Source organism: Palaemon carinicauda, chromosome 22 (genome assembly GCF_036898095.1).
Source record: "Palaemon carinicauda isolate YSFRI2023 chromosome 22, ASM3689809v2, whole genome shotgun sequence".
Lineage (NCBI taxonomy): Eukaryota > Metazoa > Arthropoda > Malacostraca > Decapoda > Palaemonidae > Palaemon > Palaemon carinicauda.
This window is the reverse complement of record NC_090746.1, coordinates 19263365-19282992: the sequence shown is the minus strand read 5'-3', so window position 1 is coordinate 19282992 and position 19628 is coordinate 19263365. Positions and strand designations below refer to the sequence as shown.

The 19628-nt window shown below is 32.9% G+C and overlaps 1 protein-coding gene across 3 annotated transcripts in view; it reads left to right on the top strand.

The window, feature by feature from the left end:
- The window catches only part of LOC137616352 (solute carrier family 35 member F3), a 391179-nt gene that overhangs the window by 315509 nt on the left and 56042 nt on the right, over positions 1-19628 (top strand). For all 3 annotated transcript variants that reach the window (XM_068346013.1, XM_068346011.1, XM_068346012.1), the window contains one exon: positions 2761-2932. In XM_068346013.1, the coding sequence (XP_068202114.1) occupies positions 2761-2932 (172 nt within the window). The remainder of the gene's footprint in view (positions 1-2760; positions 2933-19628) is intronic.

Below are 19628 nucleotides of genomic sequence, written 5' to 3'. Positions count from 1 at the left end.
CACGGGGCGGATTCTATGAAACTTGGAAGAGAAATAAACGTTTGGGGAAAATAATGATCAAGACTATAACACTGGTTTTCAGGCGAAAATAGAATCGAATAATGTTACTGTGAATAAAAATGGGAATATTAAACATGGTGAAACCATTGCCGAGCTACGTTTTTTCACGGAATCTGAAAAGATATCTTAATTTATCCTAACGCTTTTGCAGCTTGACGCCGAACTTGAAAAATCAATGTAGAAGATAGTTTAAAAGTAGCCTTAATCTCGTCTTAGGGAAGAGAGAGAGAAAACCCTCACTAATCGACTAAAAATCCGACTGAACAGTATTTTTTTTCTACTGTAGTTTGAAAGTCTTAAAATGTAAGGCGAACGATATTCAAATGATACCCTTGCTTTAACATATACCCAGATACACAAACCTTTGATTACGTTGTTTATAAAGCTACATATTGGATTTAGAAAATAAACACAAGCAAACATGAAAAGAAAGATACAGAGACTCCGCTTTACACTTCGGCTTAAATGTCAAACTATCAATAATATATGACTACTAGCAAATTCAGTTAAGGGTTTGGGCCAAGAAAACATTGATTCCACTTTGAGGAGTCTGCCAGAGCTGTGGCTTGCTTAAGTTCAAACACACCTTTGTGATATTATTGCTTTTCTTTAGGATTAATAAAAAACCAACTGGTTTGATAAAAAAAATTAATTTCAGTATTATATTATATATTTAAGGGAAGAAACCCTAATAAAAAGTTAGCAAAATACACTTACACTACCAAACACCTGCAATTTAAAGCTATTCTATGATATACTAATTTAGAAAACATAGAATAATAAAGATTCAGAGATTACTTAAAACTCTCTGTTTCATGGAAAAATTACTATACTACCAGAGTCAGTAACTGAAAAGAACACCTTTTCAATACGAAAAGTGCGGACTCTATGTCAAACAACCGCCTGGGATTCCATACAAAGAAAACGTAATAACGTTTTTCAAACATCGTTAATTTACTTTTTCATTACTGCGTCGATATACAAAACCAAACCATTCTACTGTCTTACCCTATGGAAGTGTTTAATGATAAGACCTCACAAAATACACACAAGTAATTTTAACGAAATATACACTCAACATACGAACTAAATAGAAGAAATGCCTTAAAACATTATATAACCTAAAACAAAAACCAAAAACTTCATATGTGACGAAGATAATTGTGGAAATAAGAATAAGGTGAATGTTTTACTCTGGTTGTTTATATATGGATACACTAAGCCTCCAACTGTGATCACGTATTCACTTTTTTTTTTTTAATTTGTGGACAGTGTAAATTCATACCTTTATAATAAAAATAACAACAATATCAACCCCATGACCAATTAGTACCTAATATTTAGGTCGTCTACTAAATCACGTGGGATATATCTCTTATCTTTCCCCATCCTCTGCGTCCAATTGTTACTTTTTTTTTTACTGAATTTTCAAAGATATAATGCTACCAGATTTATACATGGTTTCTACTTGGGCCGTCCTCTACATATTCCTTTGAATAATTTTTCGAGATAGATTCATGCATTTCCGTTAGTAAATTGGTATTGACTGAGAAAGCGTGACGCGCAAGGGACACGTAAGGATCGGTTAGGTAAGAATTCTTAATGGTAATGGAATGTGATAATTGAATTTACACACACACACACACACACACACACACACACACACACACACACACACTCATTATTCCTCCAAGACACGCACACACACACACTTAAGTGATAAACATTTGAGACAAATCTATATAATAATAATTTGTTGAAATGACTCCTGCACAAAGGTGAGGAGTATGGAATGGGAAATGGTTGGATGACCGAATAATGAAAAATTACGCTGTTGTGAGGTCATGATGTGACGAGAATATAAATAAAAGGGAAAGAAATCGACTTGAACCAAATGGAGAATGTGCAGGCAACAACTGAGTGGATGGATATATTCATGAAATAAGGATATTTATCGCTATTATTACTATCATCATTAACAATCAGTAGTCCAACGAAACGAGAGAATTTTCCTTCGGTTTTTTAAAACTTATGCTAATCAAAGTTTTAGATTTTACCGCCAAAGAAGAAACTCAACAACCGTAACAAATGAAATATGAAATGGGTAAGAAATATAGCTGGGGCTGAATGAAAATAGACAAAAAAGTGATGCACTCAAGCTATCGCAGTTGGTGGGTTGATGTACAGTTGATGTTACTGAGGAGGGCACTAATTTAACAGCATGAACATTAATTTCGATGTTGTGTTTTCCAGCGAAAGGCCACCAAAGATCTGAATATGTTTTGTGTATCTGTAGAGAGAGATAATACAAATACACATAGAAATAAACATTTCCAATGCTAATTTTACAAACTATCACAGGTTCGCTGGTTGGACTGATTTATTAGATATATAATGGTATCACTATTATCAACGCTATACAAAATAATAAGGCAATAAAGGAGACTTTGTAATATGGTTTTGTAGGTTATGAATAATCATGGGATATCTGGTTAAGCAGTCTTTTTTACTAAACCTTTCAAAACTCTCTAAATATGTGACCGAAGCACTTATGATAAATATAAATACAGTAATTCATGTTAAAAATGAGATATCCTATTGTTTGTAGTAGGCCTACTGAAAACAAAATTTATTCGATCATGAAAAGCAATTTTTCTTTTGCAATGGAATCATTAACATATACATTGTTGTTCTTTTCAGAAACCCGTGTTCGACGCCCCGTTCTTCACGACGTGGTTCTGCACGGCGTGGACTGGGCTTTTCTTCCCACTTTACCTTGTGTGCCATTCTTGTCTCAGGAGAGACAAATCGTCACTCAAGCTCACCCTCAAGACCATCGTTCAGAATTTTAGGGACAGAGGCGTCACTTTCAGTAAGTAGAATAAGAATACATGGAAGATGGAGACACGAAAGGGTGTAATAGGGACGCGTTAAAGCTGGAAGGCTAATAGTAAGATTAATTTGGGAGGGAGAAGTTTATGGTAGAAGTTCATGGTAGAGGTTGCACATGGCCATGAAGTGTTAAATGGTTTACGCAAAAATTAAAAACAGCAGAGAACCGGAGTGCTGGTGTTCAATTTGTAAACAAAATGGAGCAAATACTCAAAGAAGCTTAACCATCAGAAAGGATCTATTTGATAACTCATTTGAGGGAACGTTTAGTTTTTGCGTTGAAAGTAGTATGATCTTACCAGCCAAAAAGTCATGTGTTGGTCCAGTATGTCTCCTTTAGTATTTATCCTTCTTCGCCAAATGGGGAGCAGCTCTCTCTCTCTCTCTCTCTCTCTCTCTCTCTCTCTCTCTCTCTCTCTCTCTCTCTCTCCTGATATTTCTTTTTATTTCCTCATCCTACAATTTCTCCCCTCATTACCAGCAAACTTCTAAAATTCAAGAGGGAATCATTCAAGGACAATTGTTAAAATCCTGTCGATTGTTGTTAAAGATTCTTATTTGGTGATATATCTGGTGCAGTGATCCGGCCAGTTTATCATTTCCCGCTTGATATCATCGGCCTCCCTCACAGATGCATGTTCCTGTATCAATCACACGTCACAGATTTCAAATTGCACTTTTTCAAATCATCAGTATCTGTCATAAAGATACAAAGACATACACCTATACAGTATCTATGCAACATAAACATCAATAAATGAAGCCGTTTCTAGTCCACTGCCGGACAAAGGTCTCACACATGTCCTTACTCATGGATGGGGTTTGGCCAGATTTCATCACCTCGGTGAGCACTGCAGATTGGTAATGGTGGGAGATTTTCGTCTGATCGATCACAGCAAACCAACCTATTATGAGTGGCCATGACTAGAATAACTTTGCTGGTCATAGAAATATATTGTATATAAAAGTATATATACTGTATATGTATGTATATATATATGTATGTATATATATATATATATATATATATATATACTGTATATGTATGTATATATATGTATGTATATATATATATATATATATTATATATATATATGTGTGTGTATGTACAGTATGTATGTATGCATATATAATGTGTATGCCCATGCACGCACCCGTTCTAAGTGCTAACCGTCAGTTACTACGTACAGTAAAGAAGATGAAACCCGGAATAAAATGTCACTGTGACATTCTACCGATTGGTATCGATTTATAGGTTTGTTCCTAAATATATAACACTAACTTTCTATTTTTTCAGCGTTGTTAAGGAATGCATGAGTTACCAAAACAGTATATATTCGTTACTCAAGTGTACTGGACCATTCGAATCATGTACCACAAATGTAAGATATTTAGTACTTGACCTATAAACATCATAATCAATAGCATACAGAATGAAAGAAAGCAGCCGCATAAAAATATTCTTTGATTAATGAATATAATCAATCAAGGTAGCTGTTAACTAATGAGTTTTTCGTCATTGGCTTATAGTTAAAAAACTGTCAAAAATAGAATTATCAATAATATATCACAGTGCCTCCATGTCTGGCCATTGAGCATTATCCACGGCATTTTAGGCGAGGCAAATCATATATGACAAACCTGACAAATTTCAGGCGTGTGACGCAAAACACCGTCTCCCACACTAACAATCCTCAGTCTTTGATTTAAAGCGACACGATTCAGCATGACCGTAGTACGTAAATAATAGTTTCCAGGCCATTATTCCATAATTCGACATGCAGCATGATCAAATATGTTCCTTTATTAAGATAAAATGAATATAGAAAAAAACACACACACACACAGTCCCGAGTATAATAACGCATGGAAAGTTTCAGTAGTTTTAATGATTCTAAGAAGCAACTGGAATAATACATGCAATTAAGTTAATAAAACACATCTACTGACACAGTGGCTAGTCTGACTGGAGAACAACACGTAACGGTCATTAGTGTTCCAGGTAGCAGGTACAAAAAACAAAGATGGATTCATAAGCGGTCTCTCGTGAATACTGTCCGATCAATTTTAATGGACTACGATTACTGTGGGAAAAACAATCACTGTAATCAAAAAGGTTAAGTTCCAAACCAACTACTGTCTCCCACATAAATATATAGATATGAATAATAACATTTTGCAGTACAATATGTATGTATGTATGTATGTATGTATGTATATATATATATATATATATATATATATATATATACTGTATTTATGCATAGTTGTATATCATATATTTTCAATGAATGAATAAAATATTAATACAAACGGAATCAGTCCCAATAAATGACTGAGGCAATAAGAATATAAATACTTTATTCAGTAGCCACTAGTACAAATAATACCTTTCTTTGCTAATGATACACAATGGGAAATCTCTGTTTGTACATGCAATTAACAGTAAAAGTCAAGGTAAACATGGTTACCAACACTAAATTATATGAAAATCTTCGAAAACTGCTAATTAAAAACCAAAGTACCTCTTCCAATTTCGAACCACATATACGTCTTCAAGAGATAAGAGCAATATGAGTGCCATCTGCAAAGGTGCTGTTGCCATCAAACTCGTGTAACTTGATATATTTCATCCTGTATCGTAAATCAAATTTGATTTGAGATTGTGAAGCTTTCCGACAAGTGTTTACAAATTCTTAAATAATCACTCACCGACACCCTTCTTCCCACATCTAATGTACTTCTACATTATAGGTAGTAGGTTGGCCAGGGCACCAGCTACCCGCTGAGATACTACCGCTAGAGAGGTATTGGGTCCTTTGACTGGCCAGACCGTACTACATTGGATCCTTCTCTCTAGTTATGGTTCACTTTTTCCTTTGCCTACACATACACCGAATAGTCTGGCCTATTCTTTACAGATTCTCGTCTGTCCACATACACCTGACAACACTGAGATTGCCAAACAATTTTGTCAAATTATTGTTCAGTGGCTACTTTCCTCTTGGTAAGGGTAGAAGAGACTCTTTAGCTATGGTAAACAGCTCTTGTAGGAGAAGGATACTCCAAAATCAAATCATTGTTCTCTAGTCTTGGGTAGTGCCATGGCCTCTGTACCATGGTGTCCCACTTTCTTGAGTTAGAGTTCTCTTGCTTGAGGGTACACTCGGACACACTATTCTATCTCATTTCTGTTCCTCTTGTTTTGTTAGTTCTTAAAATATTTTATCTTTCCTTGTTTCCTTTCCTCACTGGGCTATTTTTCCTGTTAGGGCCCCTGGGCTTATAGCATCTTGCTTTTCCAACTAGGGTTGTAGCTTAGCAGGTAATAATAATAATAATAATAATAATAATAATAATAATAATAATAACAATAATAATACTGTAGATATATCCATTTTGCCCTAACTTAGAAAAACACACCATGTTCCTCTTATCTCTCTACAATCAACAATGACATTTATCTTTTCTTCATATTATTTTAAAACTATAACAATAGTCGAGGGAAGTTATTCTAAACAATCAATCATAACAACACAAGTGAATATGAGAGAGAGAGAGAGAGAGAGAGAGAGAGAGAGAGAGAGAGAGAGAGGAGAGAGAGAGAGAGAGAGAGAGAGAGAGAGAGAGAGAGAGAGGATTGGATAAACTGGAGCCTTGAACTATCAAATTAGGTCAGCATCATTCATCTGCAATGAATTTAAATATTCTAGTTCATGAGCCACTGTTCCCCACTAAGCATAAAAGTCATGAGTTTATTATGAACGACAATATTGCTCAATCTATGGGAGATTACTCAAAATTCATTGGTCTGATGCGTCGTAAGAAAATCTGACAAAACATTACAGACCAATGAAAAAGTTACCAAGAAAAAACAGCTGCATTCAAGAAACTTGAACCTTTCTTTAGAGAACACTCGTGAAAAAAAGGAATACTACCTGCTAGCTGCTGGTATAATTTTTTTTTTTTTTTTTGTGTAAAAAATTTGGAGCCTTTGTAATTGTTTGGGTAAAACCAGGTGTAAAATTTCAAAAGTGATGACTGAAAAATCACACATTAAAAAGGAAACAAACACAAAAACACCATCTAACCTAAGGTTCCCCACCTAACCTATCATAGGAACAGTATGAAAAACCCCTTTACCCACCGTATCCTTAGCTTACCCTAAGAAAAGTCTCAAACCTGTGTTTGCTTTCCAACTAGCTTTACTATTGGCAAGGTAACACTAAATCATATTTCTTAACTTGTAAAAATAACTTCATATTATTGTATTGAAGACCAAAATAAAAATTTTTCCCCTAAAAGAAAATCGATTTGACAAGTAATAAGAAAGTGACGCCTATCCCAACGAACTACATTCAACCCCAAAATCTAATAAGACCATCATTCAGCGCATATTGTGCATTACGAACACGTTTATATGTTTCTCAAGAAATGGAGACTATATTATACTGTTTTTGCCATTGACGAAATTAGAGTAGGATTTTGTCTAAATTGAACGCAATCCTTTGAGATAAAGAAATACCATATTAAGTAAGAAACAATCAAATAAAAAAAGATATCCAAATCTTCTGCCCTATTTATGAACGTTTATTAGTAATTTCACAACAAAAATCCAAACAACAAAATTATCAACGTGATAAATTATCCCGAGAAAATTTCCATTAATAACCATGTTTTGTTTCATCGATTACGATCTATTTTCATTTGCAAACCAATTACTGAATATCATTATGGCACTGGAGCTTCTGTGAATAACTCGCAACTAATCAAGTATATACCAATTAGTGACGTTTTTTCCAGCAACAAAATAGTTCATGAAAATTTGTAAATGTTTAGGAAATATTTTAATCTTTTAGAGGACACTTGTAAGGGACTCCACCCACGTTTACCACTTAATATGTATCAGTAACGATTTTAAGCTGATGCTGCTACAACATCAACAACAACATCAGCAATAATAATAATAATAATAAATGAATAAATAAATAAATTGAGACTAGGCGTATATGAAAAATATTGTTGGATATTGTTCTGAAATCCCAAAAACCTTACCTATAGACGACTGACAATGCTACCTCAGTAGCTGTATTTAACTCAGAATGGTGGGCAGTGATGGTAAAACAATAGTTCTACAGGAGATGGGCATGCTCTCAAGTTTGAGAGAACCTTCCATATTAAGCTTACAAAAACATATATATTACGATGTACAGGAACTGCGTTTATAGTTCTAGCAACTGTGTAAATCCCACTCTTAATTGTGACTTAACAAACAATTAACAGTGTAATAAACATTTTTTTTTAATTAATCACTGATATAAATGAGTTGTACTGATTTACGAAAAAGTAACGGTAAATGGAAGAACACCAATGTTCGCATATGTCGAAATGAGTGAACATGTCTTTCCGTTATGAATAGAAGTGTGGTGTATATAATATTCAGGGATAATTAAAAACGAATGTTCAGTAAAAGTCCTTAATATTTTATGTATATGGTGATGTAGGATTGGGTTTAAAGACTAGCCTATGTGCTTCTTACATGTTACATTGTACAAGGAGGATTTTTATAATTGTTGAGCACGAATCCCCTTAGCCACGAAATTAGTTAAAGCAGCTCAGTATAATGTTGAAAACAAGCAAGAAACTAAAACTGAAATATTTCTAAGGGCAACAAAAAATCAACGTAAATCTGGAAGTTGAACCAAGGTCCACTGCTCGATACAAAGGACAGCGTAATATACCAAAACCATTCCATTCCAAATCCCTGTCCAATAACAAAACCACAAAGGAACCTGATCGACTTTGAATATTCCCCTAAAAATGGGAGACAGTGAAGCGCTCACTACCAATCTCACAAACCATCTCTATATCTTTTTCAACAAAAAGCTTAATGGAACCTACAACCTAATGCACTTTAGAAGCCAAGGAAGAGGGAAAAAAAATAATAGAAAGGAATGAAAGCGAATAACCACTGAGGTGATAAACCCGCATCATAGGAGAAAAAACAAGCATGTAAAGAATTCCAAAAGCTATCAAAAGGGATAAGGAGAAAACTGAATCAATCAGTTAATGTTGAGAAAATTGCTGGTTCCTTCTTATAATAAAACACGCAGAAATTCTCGGGAGGAAATAGCGACACATACTTCATTTCTACTCTCTCTCAAGTGACACCTTATCTTGTTCGCAAGTCCTAAACAAGCGATTGGAAGGCAATTTGGGTACGGCAGGCGTTAGGAAACCCTGATTAGATTCTAATCAATTTCTCCTTCATCCGACTGGGCCCAATTATTCGATTTCATGAAAATTCCTTTTTCATTACTGCAGCAGTTGACTATCAACAAGAGAGAGAGAGAGAGAGAGAGAGAGAGAGAGAGAGAGAGAGAGAGAGAGAGATATTACTCCATTAATATAAAATCTGTTCATAATGACTAGCAAGAATGTAATTCCAATGGCATATGCAGATGAAGTGAGATGCTTAAAAATATATCATACTTTATTATCGACTCATAGAACGAGCCATATTGATCATTAGCTTTCTCGTTATCTCAAAATGCTAGTTGCCATAAAATTGTCATACATATATCAATGTTATCTAATAATAAGTTTCTAACCAAATACGTCTGAAAATAATTTACACTGTTACTTCTTATACAAAATCACTCAGGTGATGGGCACACATTAAAACTGAACCAGAAACTATGCAAAATACGCATATATTTCCATTTTTATAATTGAAGATACACCCACTTGAAATACCGTAATCTGAATTCAGCGAAACGACGCGTAACTTTTGTTTAAACTCGGTAAACATTACAACATAAACTACTTAATCAAATGTGCACTTTAGACCTTTAAATGTGGAACTATGCTTCCACTGTTAATAACCGCAATGCTTGTTTAATAAAATCAAGGTTCCAAAAATTTCAGCATCTAAAAACTGTTATTTTGCTGAAATTATTTCAAATTCATCAAATATTTGACAGAAATTGTATTCCTGACTACAAGTTATTTGTTAATGGAAATCAACGTTTTTGAATTGAATAACAAAAATTAAGTCGTTAAAATTTAATAAAGGCGTTCACAACCAATGACGTCAAGTGCATCCATCGCAATCACAAATTCATTCAATTTCATGTTGCAGATAATCATATGCTTTAATAGTTTTGCTAAGTAAAAAAAAAATCTCTATAAATGTTTTTGTCATTTTTCTCTTTATCTGGAGAACGTTGTGAGGAAGGGAAAACAAGTTAAATAGGCCTACATTAAAAAGAACAACTGAAAAACAATACCTGGTATTTTGATGGTCCAAAACCCATATTCACAATCACCTTTCCCATTAAAAAGTTGATTGGGCTATCTCTCTCTCTCTCTCTCTCTCTCTCTCTCTCTCTCTCTCTCTCTCTCTCTCTCTCTCTCTCTCTCTCTCTCTCTCTCTCTCTCTCTCGTTCCTCTGAAGTGTTAATAATGAAGATTAAGAACCTCCTAATTAATCCTAATGCATCATATAAAGTAAGCACAACAATGTCACATGAACCCTGCACTTACTATAATGAGCAAAATCGTTTAAATCAAAATTAGCTAAATTCTGGATATACTCCGAATTCTCAAATTGCTTAATCTAATAGCCTTAATAGTCACTCCTTTTCATTGGCCCAAACAAGAATAAAATTTCATGGTAGTTTCTAGGGCACAACAAAAAAAAATCTATTACATACCAGTCAAAATACTGCTCACGCCGAGCTATAAAAATATTAATGTCAAATATTCAAAATACTCTTCTTCGTCTTTCCCACCGTTTTCCCTACAGTAAAGGGTCGGTTGCCTAATGCAACCTCTCCAATGCCTTCTATCAAAAGCACTTTCTTCCAACAAACCTCTTATCTACACATCATCCTCCCAAGTCCTCCTCACTCCTTCCCCACCATACATCCTATACATGTGCCCATACCATCTCAGTCGTAACACTATTATCACCTCTGTAATCTTCACTACGCCTGCCATTCTTCTTATTCAAATGTTTTCCAATGTTTCAAGCAGTGGTGTTCCCATAATTCACCTCAACATTCTTACTTTTCGTCTTAAAGACCACATTTCCTATTCATTCATTAATCTGATTACTGTGCAATAGATCTTGAGTTTTAGCTTTATTGGCATACTATAATACCATACCATAATACTCCAGATGGATAAATATACTGGCATTCTACAAATGAGAAGGAGAGTAGTCTTTCAGAATTGTAGATACCGAAGTAGAAGGATAAAGACCAGTAGGATGGCACAGAAAATCAAGAAGACCTGACTTTGACCAAACGAAAACTCAGAAAGTCTACAAAAAAATTATAATGAATTATTTCTTCGCTTAACTCATTATACGGGAAATCTGATAGAAAAACGAGTATGATGAAGGTATCTGCCAAATACTATACAGTTCTCTTGGGTTGCATATTCACAGTTCGTAAAACTGAAGCATATCTACAGTATACAATATTCACAACAAAACATATTTACAGAGAGAATACAGTTCGACAAAAATGCGTAACCACACTTGCATAAACAGATTTGTGTGGGGAAAAACATGATAAAATACCACCCTCCTTCATATCAAAACAATGATAAAGCGGATTTAAGGTTACAACAATCCAATTAACTTATCATAAAGGCCACTGACATCCATTACAATACATTTAATGTCTAACCACGTGCATTTCCTTCCTTTGCCTCGTGATTTACTTTTATATTTGAAACAAGTCTAATTTCACATTTAGCTATATATTAATCTATCATTGAATAAAAAATTTACTTAAAATGAACGCTTCCTTCAGGGGTTTCAAAACCACACCTTTTTTGCCTCTGACGAAAAAAAAAAACCTTAGTTTTCATATTCTTAAAGAATAACTAATGAACACGACAGCCCTATTCTTACTGCAAATTTGATACAAAATTTACTACCCACAGTCACTACCTGTAAGAGTGGCTTCACAGGGATACGAGAAAAATTCCCTCCCACATTCATTCTATAAACTCATTTAAAGAGTCCTTTTTTTCATCCTCTTCTAACACGGCACCTACCGCCTGCAAGAGCATCTCGCTCGTTTGCGACAACAACGTCATAACTCAAAAAAATTTATTTTTGAGTTATCCATACAGACATATTCATCTTCCAATGCTGATTCTTTTGGCAAAAGTGTCATAATTGTAGCTAAAAAATTTATCGCTTGAGGCGCTAAATGTCCTGACGACATACATTAATATAAGAGTGTTTTAATTGATTAAAATGGCTCTCCTGAAAAATAGCTATTTTTGAGTTATGACGACGTTGTCGCAAACGAGCGATCTTAACATTTTGTAACATCAGCAATCCCCGTCATGCTCTTTTGGTGTATTTACTTCTGCATACACGCTCTAAAATTCTCTTCATGAGTCAGTATTCTACGAGTCGAGTTGTTTTTTTTTTCCTTCTTTGTGCAAACATTCGAAAACACAGGGGCTAATATTATAAAGAATGGTAACGCTAAAATAGTATGCACGAATAAACAAACGTACGGAAAACATATTAAACAATTATTGTTACAGATGTTTTTCAAGTTTCTTTAACTAAGTTCAGAACTATTTTTCAAACGATATAAATTCTATTTATTTCAGAGTGGTAGTTTTATTTAAATATCTAGTGTATCACTACTTTATGAATATCTGCAAGTGAAAGACAATTACAACCAATTCAAATAACATAAACACGCCTACATATACCGTATCTGTTATATATATATATATATATATATATATATATATATATATATATATATATATATATATATATATATATATATATATATAAATATATATATATATATAAATATATATATATATATATATATATAATCCTCTCTCTCTCTCTCTCTCTCTCTCTCTCTCTCTCTCTCTCTCTCTCTCTCTCTCTCTCTCTCTCTCTTCTACTATTGATGAAGTCATAGCATAACCGCAACCCACGTGGCAAGCAATTTTTAACAGATTGAAAAATAGGACTGGATGTGATCCCTGGTCGATGATCTGAACGAAAAGAAGTTATGTGGAACACTACTAGAATCAGCATAAAGTTCACACCTATAATTTGAGTAAAATGACACATTACTGTCATGGAATTCAAAATCCCTGAAGAGGGTAACGGTGAACAAATGTCTCCCACCCGCTGTTAATAGAATCTTAAATACTTTTCGTTGATCGACGAACGAATGTTTCTTGGTTTTTATTTTAGGGAAAATTAATATAAAAAAAATTCATTACTTGCTTACTGTAAATCTTTATAACATAAAACCTCAGGAAACTTTCATTTTTAAATCAAATTTATATAATTGCCTTTTAAATGTTGCAATTAAGTTGTGAAATAATCCGTTGATGATCAATTTACCTGCATTGTAAAGTTTCCTTAAAATACAATAAATATTTAATGATTGATATATATAGAAGTAGCTCGGTATCAATTCATAGTAATGCAGGCAATACCCAACTGGCTTTTATAAAATAAATCAGAAACGTCAGTAAGACCATCTTAATGAATCTGTTTGTTTAATATTTTTGTTGTTAAATTAAGATCAAGATTATTGCGGTAATAATGATAATAAACATTGACCCGGTGGGGTAAGGAAAGAGTGTAAGCGGGTGTGTTTATGCATGTGTTGCGGTAGTTATGCATACAAATTTGTCATGGCAACAACACAGCGAGTGTATTTGGTGAATGAAAACAACAGCATAGCTGCTTTCTACGTATCGCAGTTGCATTTTGCATATAAATACAGGAGCATGTTGACACATAAAAACTCCATTTAGTATGTATAAAAAAGGCAGTTTACCCTCTTCAATATAACAAACATATAACTTACATAAAGGACAAAACAAAAGGAGCTTAATACTGAAGTATAAAAACAGCTGCATTTGGTTCCTTCTAGAAGGCATCCTTCAAAGTAAAATAACTAAATAACATGACAACGGGCTACATTTTTGCAATAGCTCGGGTCTTGGCCTAAGGGTCAGGCAACCTACAATAACAACAACAACAACAGCATACCAGACAAATGCTGCTGTTCATGAGCACCCACGTTCAATCACTGCATAAAGAGCTGCATAACGAATGGCTAACCAATACTTGACCGAGATTGAATGCCAACTGACATACACATTGTAAACATGGATGTGATAAAAAATCACTTTCTTCGCACTGCAATTGCAAATTACTGCTTTACCTTTACGAAAATAAAAGTCTGAATTCACACTAACACGGAAACTTTAGCGTCAAGAACAAAACTGGCAGTCGTAAATAAAAGCTTGCAAATAATAATAATAATAATAATAATAATAATAATAATAATAATAATAATAATAATAATAAAATAATAATAATAAGATAAATTGCAAGCCGATTGCACGTACCACGAAATATTTATTGTCTTGGTTATAACACTAGCTAAAACAATTACCGTACTATTATAGATTTTACAAATACGCGTCGAAAATAATTACATATGATTGCACCACAGCAAATATATTACAAATCATTTGCTTTCAAGTTCCCTCTTCCGTGAGTGCCATCTCACGCGTTTCTCAAATCAACCATCATCACCAACGGTATTCTATCAATATAAAACACTTTGATGTGCGTATTATGGTTCCTCTTCCTGTAATATAATGGCTATCTTAATGAATTTCAAGTAAAACATTCACACAATTATATTTATAAATCAAAATGTAATTCAGATCACAAATACTGAGTGAATATATCGGTTCTTCTTCAGTAGCTGTTAATGAAATAAAAGTATAACTTACATCTGATTGTATTTAGCAACTTACACATTAGGAAGGCATGATTGGTATAAATAAAACCATTACATGCATGTCCCAAAGACATTATTAACGTCTTCTCTTTCTACGCAGTACAAACAACATACAATCTCCGATGAAAATCTTAAATATGAATTTGGGAATAAATAATGGCACCCTTCATACATCTTTTTTTTCGAAATGGACAGATCATTTATGCAGTTATCATAGTAAAAAATCAAATATTCCTACAGGCTGCTGACTTGTACTCGACCTGTTACTTTCAAGTATCTGTTCTCTCGCCAAATAAACAAAATGCATGTATAAATGTAGAGTAAATAAATAATTCGAAAATCATTAAGTAAATATTTCGAATAACATTTACGTAAAGAAAAATTTTGGGGGGGGTTGTCCAATATCTAAGTTTGCCTTACCACGTGGAAAACATTTAAAATTAATTCGATTAAGTGTACAATAGGAAAATCTTTTTCATGGTTTTCAAAATTAAGCACTCTTGTCATTTCTTGTAATCATGAATATTAAAGAGACTTCTCGGTTATCCTGTTTCACTGAAACATGTATATTTAAAAGTAAGTTTTCTTTTATTATCCAAACAATGAACGCAATCCGTCAAAAATGATGGTTAAATATTAAGATGGATGTGCACACACATGGACAGCTCAGCGTGACGACTGAATATATATATATATATATATATATATATATATATATATATATATATATATATATATATATATATATATATATACATATATATATATATATATATATATATATATATTTATATATATATATATATATATATAACTATATATATATATATATACATTATATATATATACATTATATATATATATACATATATATATATATATATATATATATATATATATATATATATATATATATATATATATATATATATATATATATAGACAAACACTTGCTCTATGATATAAGTGGGATAATCAAACTAAAATGTGGTTTAAAATAATTATATATCTTTAAGGAAAAGCAGGATACAAAGATATAATTCGCCGTTTTTGTAAATAACAGTTATATAAAGTGAAGATTTTTACGTTCAGGTGAAAGCCAAACTCAAGGAACAGGTTAGTAATTAGAAAAGCACAATTCATTTTCAACGAATCGCTCTTGTCTATCCCTACGGCAATAATAAACTCTGTTTCAATGAAAATTTACTTATTTCAAGAATTTAATACCCTGGAAAATTTGGAAGCGTAGTCTTCCAGGAATCCTTGCCAGAGAAGAGTTTGTTTAATGATTACTGGACTGGTGTCAGACTTTCCTCAGAAGATCAGGTTATCTTCCTTCTCCGAAATATGTTGATACAGAACCAACTCGATTATTTCCCAGCCACCCACATTCTCTCTCTCTCTCTCTCTCTCTCTCTCTCTCTCTCTCTCTCTCTCTCTCTCTCTCTCTCTCTCTCGCTCGAACACCCAGGTTATCAACGGTAATATGAACGATAAAGTAAAGATAAAGATAATTATAAATTTTTCAGTTGTTTTTGATGGAAAATTCTTGGGATGCAATATTTCAATTAATCTAAGTCAGGTTATTACCTCAGTTGTCTAGGTAGTAAAATTTAATGAATACTAAAATAGCCAGGAATTGAATATTTGATTGTTAAAAAATATAACCTAATTTACTTAAAGAATTGCAAGAGTAGATCTAGTACATGAATGTCAAGAAAGGCGAATCGATGAGTGATCTCAAATCTTTGTAGATTTTGTACTATGTATTTCAGACAGTATCTCTCTCTCTCATACCAAATAAATAAATCAAAATATTCCAAATTAAGACCAATGAAGTACAATACACAACCGACCAAATGAAAACTAGTATGAAGTCACCAAGAGACTGTCTCTTAAAAAAATCATTTGCTCTACAATAAAAGATTCGCCATATAACGGTTTACCATCCTGTCAGAACATGGTTCTCCCATGATTACTTAGACAAGGATGAAAATCAAACAGCAATGAATATTAAAAGTATCATGAATAGAAATAAGAAATGCCAACGCTGAACAAGAATTCCTGAATTCGTGTGTTAAAGGTTTCATGGAATCCTTAAGCAACCTACAACCTATGATCAAAATACGGTATATGGTGATATTCAAGATTGTTTTCAAAATAAGCATAATAAACATGACTGCTTAAAAGCAATGAATGCTGAGCATGTAGAGAAGCATATAACATGAGTAGCTGTATCTTTAATAATGTGAAATCACAAAACAAATAGGTTCAAGGGAAGGGAAACAAGATAAATTTTAAATCCTAGTAGTGAGGTATCGGTGTGGTTTAAGCTGAAGAAAAAACATGAATACATTCATAAAATAATAGAATAAAACCATTAACATCCTTGCATTTGTATATACACAAAGATAAACAACCGCAATATTTGAGTACACAAATTTTCTATGCTGCCAACATCTATTTTGCCTAATTTCCATATAGGAAATGATCTATCACTTTTTCCATTAAACGTTCCTCCTTAATTCCTACGCTTAATCAGAGTAACTTGTTCAGTAATATTCCATATGCACATCATTATACATATAAAGATAGTTTCACATATGATTTAAGTAATCAAAGACGAGACTATTATATAAAATAATACTGAATTTCCTTTCTCGTTTCATCACACCTGGGGGCACAATTAAGCTAAATTCTAGTAAAGACTAAATAAAATAAAATGCTAAGAATTTAGTTCTTTACTGAACCATATACAAGAAATTCAGACGCATAAGTATGTACTTAGGTGAATAAATGACACATTTACTCATGGACGTGTTCTAGGAAGCTCACTTAACACTGCGCAGTTACGCACCTATTCCTTTGATTACCAGAAACATATCCGGGGATTTTAATTTCCCGTTTTTTACCGAATATACAATAAAGGGACAACACAACCCCTTTCTGGGAAACTTTGAACGTCAAAACTGAGGGAACCTTCAACTAAACACCTCAAATTAATTCAACCTTCTCAGAATATATCATGAAGGTACGATTTCCGGAAAACAAAAAAAAAAATATTTTCACACTAAAATTCTCTCGAACTCAGATCCTCTCGATAGACCTTTCAAAGAAAACGTCACTGGAAACGAGAGATTTTATACTGAATGGTCTCAGAAGCTTGAAAGTCTTGAATATAAAATCTTTAGTTCAATAACTTCCCTTATATAATGGATTTTGAAAATGTAGGTTTCTATTAGCATAACACATAATTCAATAGTAGAAAATATTTACAAGTTCAGTCTTGTCATACCTAACAAGGAAATAAAATTATTTCAAGAGAAATGAACAAAAAATTTTATTTTTCATTATATATAAGGGTAGTTTATTATGAAACAGCTATACAATTGACGTGACTTCCATTATTATTTACCTTACGTCCAAGAAAATCTTGAATAAAAGACCAAACATTGGCTCACAAAAACTCGTCAAACATTTTTTGAAATATTAGGAATACAGTACCCCCGGAAAACTACAGGCTGACATTAACCAACAAACAAGTTTCAGAGACATTTCAAAAAGTACCCAAAAGTTAACATTAATAAAAAAAGTTCAACATAAAGTTTAAAAAAATTCTAAGAAAATAAATATAGAAAAAAACAGGATAGCAAATTTATGAAAAATCTAAAAAGTATTTATAAAAAAAAACTATAAGTAATAAGAAAGCTAAAACCTTAGCATTAACCACCAAACATGTCTGGAAAAGGCGATAAAAAGAGGTCTAGAATCTAGATTAACCCACAAACATGTGTCAGATCAGGAAGTGACCTGAATAATCCGACGGAAAGCCGTAAAGCGGTATAGGGCGGTATGGGGACATTCCCTGCAAGACGATCTACTGCTCTACCTGGGGAAATATAAAATCTTCATCTCGTTGGTTTCGCCTTTTTTACATTTCTGATAAAAAATAAATAGGTTACGTATTCTGACTAGTTTTCAATGACCATAAAACAAATGATGTTGTCTCAACTCCATTTTATTCATCTACCTATTTATTTTTTTTCTTTATTTCCATTCCTCACTGGGCTAGTTATTCCTATTGGATCCCTTGGCCTTATAGCATACTAATTTTCCTACTAAGGTTGTAGCTCAGCCAGTAATAATAATAATAATAATAACAATAATAATAATAATAATAATAATAACAATAATAATAATAATAATAATAATAATAATAATCTGCCATTTGTATAGGTAGCAAAATTAAACAATTAATTGTTAATGTTATACATGCACAATCAATCACATGTATTTAACATTTTTCCTTTGTTTCGATATTGGTCCACTGATGTGACCTCAGTTAAGTAAATCTTATTCATAGACTCTATTTGAAATGTAATTACTTACGTAAAATTCACCACATTCATGGGGAAATGACTTATCTCTCATTGGAAAATTATTGATTTTTCATTGAAAAAAATAATTATTTGTCATTTGAAAGACTTATTTTTGGCTTCTTAATAAATACTTCTCACTGAAAAAAAAATCCATTATTTTTCACTGGATAATCTAATTTCTCAAGCTGCTTGAATTTAAAGACAGACTCCATCCACTATTCTAAAGCAAACTTTAGATTAAAATTTGGAAAATATCATGCAGAAAGAAGGAGGACATTATGTCATTCTGCAGCATACTTGTGTCTGGACGATTTTGCTGCATGTCATCTGACCAGAACCTTAAAACTCGGCGTTGCAGTACCTACAAAAGTCGTTACCGGTTTTAGTACGATGTTGAATGTTCTACTAATGTCGTTACGCCAGAGAGAGAGAGAGAGAGAGAGAGAGAGAGAGAGAGAGAGAGAGAGAGAGA